The sequence below is a fragment of the Condylura cristata genome, unplaced genomic scaffold, assembly GCF_000260355.1.
Source record: "Condylura cristata isolate star-nosed mole 26May11 unplaced genomic scaffold, ConCri1.0 scaffold00008, whole genome shotgun sequence".
Lineage (NCBI taxonomy): Eukaryota > Metazoa > Chordata > Mammalia > Eulipotyphla > Talpidae > Condylura > Condylura cristata.
Window position 1 is genome coordinate 63181312 of NW_004567109.1, and position 9430 is coordinate 63190741.

The 9430-nt window shown below is 46.9% G+C and overlaps 1 protein-coding gene across 1 annotated transcript; it reads left to right on the forward strand.

Annotated features, from left to right (window-relative positions):
* The first annotated feature begins 1999 nt into the window (after nucleotides 1-1999).
* On the forward strand, nucleotides 2000-5856 carry LOC101632938 (transmembrane emp24 domain-containing protein 9). The gene is made up of 5 exons (XM_004679275.2): nucleotides 2000-2215; nucleotides 2370-2470; nucleotides 3438-3563; nucleotides 3926-4072; nucleotides 4994-5856. The coding sequence occupies exons 1-5, from the start codon at nucleotides 2032-2034 to the stop codon at nucleotides 5141-5143; spliced, it is 708 nt and encodes a 235-aa protein (XP_004679332.1). The 5' UTR covers nucleotides 2000-2031; the 3' UTR covers nucleotides 5144-5856.
* The last annotated feature ends 3574 nt before the right edge of the window (nucleotides 5857-9430 follow it).

Sequence of the window (9430 nt, forward strand, 5' to 3'; positions counted from 1 at the left end):
TGCGCTTTAACTAGCTGAGCCACCAGGGAGGGCCACCTTAAAGCTTTTTTTGCCTCTCATTTCCTGTATTACTGTCTTTGTGTTTAATTTTTTTGTCATGAAACAAGTTCCTTTTTCATTTTCTTTTGTATATATTCTATAGCTGTTTTCTTTGTAGTTGCCATGGAGATTATATTTAACATCCTAAAGTTATAACACTAATTTTAACTTATGCAAGTTTGTCTTCAATTACATACAAAAGCTCTGCTCCTTTAACTGCTCTGTCCTCACTCTTTTCTTTGTTGATAGCACAAAATTATATCTTTATACATTGTGTCTAGTGGTGACTTTTCACTATAAAAGAAACTAACTTAATGCATGCAGTGTATGAACAAATTTCCAGACAATTATACGGAGTGTATAACATTTTAAAATGATGAATTTATAGAAAGGGAGAAGACAGATCAGTTGTCTGGGGCTCCAGAGGGGATGAGATGTTAGGAAAGTGGGTATGGCTATAACAAGATACCGAGAGAGAGTTGTGGTGATGGAAATAGCTTTTATCTTGACTGTATCAGTGTTGATATCCTGGCTATGAGTGTGTGATTGCCATTACCTGGCTGAGATTTGGGGAATCTGGGTAATGGGTACACACCACTGTCTGCCTTATTGCTTATAACTGCATGTGAAACTGTATCTCAATATAAAAGGTTTAATTTTGACAACATCTAAAGCTAATATAATTTATTCTGTAATAATTTGTTAATTCTGAGAGGAGACTACATCAGCAGTAATGTACATAATTATAACATCACTAAGAAAATCACAAGTAATCTTAAAAGAAAACTAATGACAAAAATTTCATTATCCAAGGAAATAATTTTTTTTAATCTACTGATGAAAAATTGTTAAGATTATAAGGGTTGAGAATGACTGAGCAGGATGTAGGAAAGTAAACACCCCAACATAGCGTTGGTGGGCCTGAAAATGCTTACATAATTTTTGGGAGGGCAATTTTGTGAGCTCTGATCAATAAAACTATGTCCTACAGCAATGCTTTTTAGAAGATGAACATGAATTTTTATTGCAGAATTTTTTGTAAGTGAATAATTATGAGGAAAGAAATCTTAACCACTTCCATCAGAAGAATGGTTAAAAATAATGTGTATTAATGTTATTGTTATGAAAAATTAGAGACGTTCTGATGAGGGTTAACCTCAACACATTCCCTCTGAACTTCACTCCCTAGGGCCAAATGAGAACAGTAAGAGTTCTATATATAGAGAAAACCTCCAAATTCAATGAAACCTTAAGGCGACACAATCATACACTGCTAACTCCGAAGAACTGCCAAAATGCACAGAAATTGGGGGTGGGAGGGGAATCCAGGGACAGACACCCAGACCTCTGCTGACCTCACACTGAGCACACAGCTCTCCAAAACGGGATGGCTCCAAGGCCCCCACTAATTACTTCACCGGCAGGTCACTGGGGCACCGCACCCCATTTCAGAGAAGCCATTATGGTGTGGCTAGTATCCCAACAACAAAGGGTGAGTGTGGAAGATGCCCGGGAACATAGAGGCCAGATTGGGGAAGTCTGGGGACAGGGAAGACAAGTGAGAAAAGAGAATGTTGGTTTTTCATTTTGCATTTCAATCTGTTCGACACTAAATTCGTGCATGTTTAAAATACAAGCAAAACTTGAGTGGCTGACCCTACTGCCGCCGAAAGCCAGGGTTCCAAGTTCGAATCCGACTTGTGCTCGTAAAGCCGTCCGCAATCACAAACTATTAGTTTCACCGTCAGTAAAAAAGGTGATAATCATCTACAGTAGCAGGCTACAAGGGTCAACATAAACACAAAGTCAATTGTGGGCCTCAATCCCGGGCCAGTTCGAAACCGCATCGCGATCAGGTTGTGCCGCGCCACGGCCGCGAGGCATCACGGGACTTGTAGTCCTTGCGCCCGAACTCGCTGTCCCTTCAGGCCCGGCGGCGGCGGCAGTGCTACGTGGCTCAGCCGGCTGCGCCTGCGCGGGCAGGTGGGGAAGATGGCTGCTGTGCAGGGTGTGCGGGCTGTTGGGCATAGGCCTGGAGCTGGGTTGGCCGGGATGTTTCGGGCTCTCCTGCTGCTGCTGTGGTTTGCGGCTCGCGGAAGCGCCCTGTATTTCCACATCGGAGAGACGGAGAAGAAGTGCTTTATTGAGGAGATTCCGGACGAGACCATGGTTATAGGTGCGGGGGGAGGGGGAGAGTTTGGATTTTGGGGCTCCGGGTGTGGTAAGTTAGCTGTTCACAGCAGGGAGCAGCCGGCCGCGCGGTCCTGGCGGCCGTGGACCCTGCGCCATCTCGCGCTCTCCTGACCGGGCCTCGCTTCACTTTCCTCCAGGAAACTACCGGACGCAACTATATGACAAGCAGCGGGAAGAATACCAGCCGGCGACCCCCGGGCTTGGCATGTTCGTGGAGGTGAAGGACCCAGAGGACAAGGTGAGCTTGTCCGTTAGCCCCGAGCCCTCGGTCTACACTGCAGTGTAGGTATTGATTGGTACTTCCCCTTCTAGTTTCCGCATCTGTTAAACTGGCCAGAAGTTTGGTATTGGGAAAAGATACCTGGTTTTCACTCTGGGCCAAACTTGGGTTGCTGCGGTGCTAGCGCTCTCAGTTTCTTGACTGCAGCGTGGTTTCCCACCAAGTCATTTAACTTTGAGCTGTTTTCATGGTCTGTGAAAGGAAATTCACCTGTTTTTGTAGGTATGATGGGCCGACTTAATTGTAATGCTGGAATTTAAAGCCTTTTGTGACCTCTAAAACTGACAGACAAGTTACTTCCCAAAAAAGAAGGAACTTGCACTCCACATAATTATTTTTTTTTAAAGATTTTTTATTCATACAGAACTGGGGTACAGGCAGACATGCAGAGGCCATGAGAGGGTTCAACAGAGAGAATGGGGAGTAGAACGGGCCGATTGATGAAGTACACTGCTGAGGGGAGGAGCAGGCAGACAGGAGAGGTCTGCTGCGCCATGTGGGTCACTCTCTGGCAGGGGATTGAACACTCCCATGCTGAAGTTGCAGCTAGCTTCCTAGTGCTGTGCTTTAGCCCATTGCATCACCACAGAGGGGAGGGCCCACTCCACGTAATTTTGATTTTGACAATGATAGTAAAACACAGACAGAACCACAAAACCCTTAAGCTATTACCTTTCACTTAAAAACACAAACACACACACAGAAGTTGAAAGTGCATGGAAAACCCTTCCCCAGACAGTCATATGCCAGCCCCATGTCATATTTTGCTCTTGCCCCAAATAATTCAGACATGCTTTGGCAAATCTACTGAGTAGATTGTCTGTTTTGTGTAGTGGGGTGCCTGATGTTCTTAGAGGCACTTAGAGCTTTAAGTACAGTTTTTTCCAGCTCCATCCCTATACTCACTGAAGCACTTTCATCCCAGGTTATCCTGGCCCGGCAGTATGGCTCTGAAGGTAGATTCACATTCACCTCCCATACCCCAGGGGAGCACCAGATCTGTCTTCACTCCAATTCTACCAAGTTCTCCCTCTTTGCTGGAGGCATGCTGGTAAGTGTACTAATATGGGACTTAACTTTCATCCTGTATCCCCTGGCCAGGACTAAAGCCTGACATACCTTGGGTGTGAGATGAGGGTATTGGATTTTGTGCTCCAAATGAGACTGTGTTTTCAGTAACCATCCAGGACATGGTCGCTGAGTTCTGTGAATTGGCTGAGCATCAGCCAAGGCTTATTGTCACCTGTGTGACTTAGAGCCCCCACAGGGCTGGCCACTGAGGAGGCCTCTGTGAGGGTTGGCTAGCTGAACAGATGAAGGAGGAGGAGAGAGCATGGGGTCTTCCTCTTGCTCCCTGGCAGGAAGAAGGAGCAGGACTATCTTAATACCTGTATCTTACTTGCTTTCCCCTAGAGAGTTCACCTGGATATCCAGGTGGGTGAACACGCCAACGACTATGCAGAAATTGCTGCCAAGGATAAGCTGAGTGAGTTGCAGCTACGAGTACGGCAGCTGGTGGAGCAAGTGGAGCAGATCCAGAAAGAGCAGAACTATCAACGGGTAGGGGGATGGGCAGGGAACAGTGGGCTTCTTCCTGTAAACCTTTCCTGTTCCCACCCTTTTGCAACTCAGCCAGGACATACATGTCAGATTCATGATGAAACCATGAAGGTTGCATGGTTTGCATGGGTATTACTACTAATTCCACTTTGTAGTTAAGGGGACAGATTCTTAGGAGGTTGTCATTGCTCATAATCACAGTCACATATATAAAGTAATGGTCAGAATTGATACCAACCTCTTGGATACTATGTCTCCAGGGGCCCCCAGGACCAGAGGTTTCAAACTTCCTTATGTCTAGGAGCCAGGCAGGAACTCTGAATGAATGTTACATTAAGGACTAGTAGAACAGTGACCTGTCTACTCCAGAACAATTAATATTAATTGTCAACTCAGTTTAGCCTTTCAGAAGTACTAACCCTGGGTTTTAAGAGGAATTTGAGATTCAGAGTTTTTATGTGAAAATTTTCTGGGCTTTTAATGTCAACAAAACAGAGGGCCAAACAACACCTGTTTGGGTTGAATCCTACCTTGGGCTACCAGTTTGTAACCTGTAGCCACAGTTTTCAAGCAGCTCTTTGGGTGAGTTGGGAAGAGGGCTGAGTGAGACCACTCCTGGATAGCCATGCCTAGTGGAGTGACTGAGATACTACTACACCTTTCTCCTGGGTACCAGGGTAGGACCAGATGAAAACTACCTGACAGATGAGCAGCGAGACTTAGGAGAAATGAGTAGGTTGCTCATTTATATGTGAGAGTGAACACAGGTCCCAGACTGGGTGGCTCATTGCTCTTTGTGAGCACTTGGCTGGAACCTGGTAAAGCTTGTTGGCCCTGGGGCACCCTCTAGGGAGGGAACCTGGCACTTTAGAGATGGGACTGAGCCAACTGTGGGTCCTTTTCCATTCTCTTCCCCTACAGTGGCGAGAGGAACGCTTCCGTCAGACCAGCGAGAGCACCAACCAGCGGGTGCTGTGGTGGTCCATTCTGCAGACCCTCATCCTTGTAGCCATTGGCGTCTGGCAGATGCGACACCTCAAGAGCTTCTTTGAAGCCAAGAAGCTGGTGTAGCCATTGCAGGCCTCACCGGCCATCCTTCCTCCCTGGCTGGGGGAGAAAGGGCCTTTTGGAACTGACTTCTCTCTGACAGGAGACAGGAGTTACCAGCCGTGTATGTTCTGGAGGGGAGAGGGGCCACAGGCTGCCCTGGCAGAGCCTGAGGGCTGGCTTGTGCACTGCCTGCTAATGCTGAGCAGGTAGTGGGAAACTCCCCCTGCTCTGGGTTTTGGGCCCTTTGCAGTAATCACCCAGGGGCTGGTGAAGCAACTGGGAATACCATTGGCACCTCAGAATCGCAGTGTTACTGATCAGGGAAGTGAGGTGGTAGTGTGGGGTGGATGGGGGGAGGGGAGTGGGTGGGCATGCCAGTCTTCCTTTTGTCTTCCTTTGCTAACTTGAGATTTTGAGCAGGTTTGAGTGTGACTGCCACCCTGCCACCCTGGGAACCTCACTGTTCCCTCCTTAGTCCTAGAACTCAGCCTGCTGATCAGGGTGTGTGTATCAATTGAGGGTGGGGTAGAGTGGGTTACGGTGTGGGAAAGTGGCCCTGAGGTCGACCCTGGCATCATATGGTTGTCCTTTCTGGAGCTTTAGGAACCAGGGTTAAGCCAAGCAGAGGCTTTGGTGCTGGTTGGGACTGGGCCTACAGACTCTTAGTTACTGATTTCATTTTCAATAAGTCTACGTTTGTTACATTGGTTTCCCAATAAAAGAAATTGACTTCTTGTCTAGTGTGAAGTTACTCTTTTGTGAGTAGGCGAGACCGCAAGCTCCTTCACAAGTTGTCGGTTCTTCTAATGGGCAAAGAAAGCAGTTCACAATCCAAGATAAGTACCCACTTGTGATCTTCGTACTTTCCTGCAGCAGGGATAGTGGGTTGGTCCAAGACCAAAAAGTAAATCATGAGGTTGGGGCTCAACTACACACCATTTGGTCTTGTGCCACCTCCTATGTGATTGCCCTACCTTCCTTTCCAGAGTTGGTGGACAGAACTATGGATGCTGCAAGGAAGGGAAGGTAGTATGCATTGAAAAGAAGTGCTGGGCCTTCCCTGATAGTGCAAGGGGTTAAAGCACAGCACTATGAAGTGTTTCGCAGCCACTGCAGCATGAGTTCAATCCCCGGCCTGGGAGCTGACCCACTTGGTGCAGCAGACCTCTCCTGTTTGCCCAGTGCTCTCTTTAGCAGTGTATTTCAGTCAGTTCACCTGTTCTGTTCCCATTCTGTCTTCAGTGAATCCTCTCAGCTCCCACATACCTGGCCTGTACCCCAGTTCCGTATGCATAAATAAATCTTTAAAAAGAAAAGTGCTGCAAGTGTGGAAAGCACAGAAGTTCCTGGGCTGGCAGGGTAAGGCTGTCTGGCTGAAGTAATGGTTTGGGGTTACAAGAACCTTCAAGGACGAAGGATTCTGGTAAAAGAATTCAGGGTAGCGGCAGCATTGGGGGAGCAGAGGCAAACAGCTGGTAGAGAGATGGGGGATGCCATTGTTTCAGTGGGACTTCATGGGAAATTGTAAGAAAGCTGGAAAGGATGGTTAGAAATAGAAAGGGCCTTGGATCTTGCTGGTGGCACAGGGGTGAAAGTCTCAGCCCTATCAACCTATTGCCAGCTTTGAGGCATGAGTTCTACCCACATGGTGCAGCAGACCTCCTCTCACCCACTGCTGCCCTCAGCAGTGTGTTTCAGTTAATCTGCCTGTTCTGCTCCCTAGTGAAGTCCTTTCACTCCCTGTGCCTCTGCCCTAGATTCCAGTTCTTTTATACTTAGATAAGTGTTTTTTTTTTTTGTAAAGTAGTGGTGGCGGCCCTTCCCGGTGACACAACAGGTTAAGGCACAGCACTGGGAAGCTAAAGCCACTTCGGTATGAGTTTGATTCCCGCCTGCCCTGAGAGGATTCACTGAAGACATGGTGCAGCAGACCCGCCCACTGCTCCCCTCAGCAGTGTACTTCATCGATCTGCCTGTTCTGCTCCCCACTTTGTCTCTGGTGAATCTTCTCACTGCCCCTGTGCCCCTGGCTTGTCTCCAAGTTCTGTAGGCATAAATAAACCTTAAAAAAAAAAAAAAAAGTAGTAGTAGTAGAAAGGCCTTGAGCCCTAGTGAGAGGTTTGGACATTACCTGCCGTTCAGGGTTTTGAAAAAGAATCCCTTGGAGCTAAAGATGAAGGTTAATCCAGCAGTGAGGACAGGGTGGGAAAGGGTAGTGGGGAGGTAAATTTGGGGATTATTTGACCTGTGTAGAGGGTGTTAATCTGAGTTTACACTGCTGCCTGTACCAACACATTTAGAAAAAACCAAGTTCCATACTTTTTGGATTTCAGAAAAATTGCAAAGATAGTTTTTCATGATCAAGGTTGCACACTTGTAGGATTCATTTGTTAAATGTGCTTATGTCAAGATATTATTTTTTTCCAAAGATTTATTTATTTATGCATACAGAACTGGGGTACAGGCCAGAGGTGCAGGGACGGTGAGAGGATTCACCAGAGACAGAGTGGGGAGCAGAACAGGGCGACTGTCGAAATACACTGCTGAGGGGAGCAGCGGGTGGATCAGGAGAGGTCTGGCGCGCCATGTGGATCACCTCTGGGGCAGGCGGGGATCGAACTCATGTGGAAGTGGCTTTGGCTTCTTGGTGCTGTGCTTTAACCTGCTGCACCACCAGGGAGGGCCCTCAAGACATTATTTTTAAAAATTCCATACATCATGCTTCTTAATTGTTACCTAATGTACTATTTCTGTTCCAGGATTCTACCTAGGATATCATATTACACTTAGTTGTCTCCTTGAGCTTTTGACCGTGACAATTCCTCAGACTTTTTCTGTTTGTTGTTTTTAATTTGACAATTTTCAGGACTACTGGTCAGATATTTTGTAGAATTTCCCTCAGTTGGGATCTGCTATTTTCCTCATTATTAGATTGTGTTTCTGGGTTTTTGACAGGAAGTCCATAAGAGTAAGTGCCATTCTTACCCCATAACAACATGACTATGGATGTCACTCTTTAAAATTAGTTTGGATTAATTAAAAGTTAATTTGAATTTTTATTAGAAATCTGGTTTGTTGAGGTAAATCAGATCTGACATTAGTGGGTCTTCTGATGCAACAAAAATTAGCTGAACCAAATGGTGGGTGTATCCTTGGGCTTGCACATTCCAGGGCACAGTGCTACCTCCCTCTTCCATCATGGACCATATCCAGCTGGTATTCTTTGGGGTGTCATTCTTGTCATCAGTCACCACAGCTGAACTTGTCACAATTCTAATATAGGGTGCAGTACTCTGGGAAAGTTCTTACTCGACTTTCCGATTCATTGTGAGTCTCCCAGGAAGCAGAATGGCTGAGACCATAGGTTGTGCAAACAAGCTACCTGAATTTACATCCTGAATTGCTCTTAAGTGCCTCACTCCCTCATCTGTAAAGTGGACCTGATAAATACAAGACTCTTAAGGAATGGATGAATAAAGAATGTAGAACAATGGCACATGGTAAGAACTCAGTAAATGTTAGTTACTTATCAGGAGAATTAAAATTTGCCTGCAAGAGCAAGAGGTCATCAGTTGTAATTGCCATTCTCTTTTCCCAGGTGGGAGGTTGGCCCCTTGGGGGAGGGGCAGTTAAGTTCCCACAGTGACAAGGCAGGTAATTCAGTCTTAACTCCCTTCTACACTTCTCAGTTCTACCAAATTCCCCCTCCCCTATGTGATAGCTATCATTTAGATAGCGTAGACTATGTGCCCAGTATCAAGTATTAAGTATGTTTGCATTTTCTCCTTTAATTCTACGGCGCGTAGTTCAGCAACCATTTATTCACGTTGAACTGTTGGAACTGGCAGTGTCAGGTTTCAAATCCAGTCAATCTGTGTGTAATTCCTGCCTGCCTCCTCATTACTACTCGGAATATGGGCTGAACCCAAGACTGAGCCCTGAACTTGATCCTGCTCCCAACCTCTCCAAGCTTGTTGAGGAAGAAAGCACTACCTGGGTCTACGGCAGGGATGCCCAAGAAGCTCCCGCCTTCCTCAGGAAGAGGAGGAAGAGGCAGATTGTCTGAGCACAGATTTGGGCGTCTGGAGTCTACAACCAGCCTCTACCCAGTGCCTCGAGCCACTTTTAGGGCCTCAGATTCTCGGAACGTCAAGCGAGTCCCCAGAGAGCAGTTGGCAGTAGGTTACGCGTTTGGAGCGTTCTCGCCGTCCTCCGCTCGCGGAACCTTTACCGCCGCGGCTTAGGAAGCGGACGGCGTGACCGGAGCAACGGACTGAGCGGACCGAAGGGCGGGGCGGGCGGATCTGG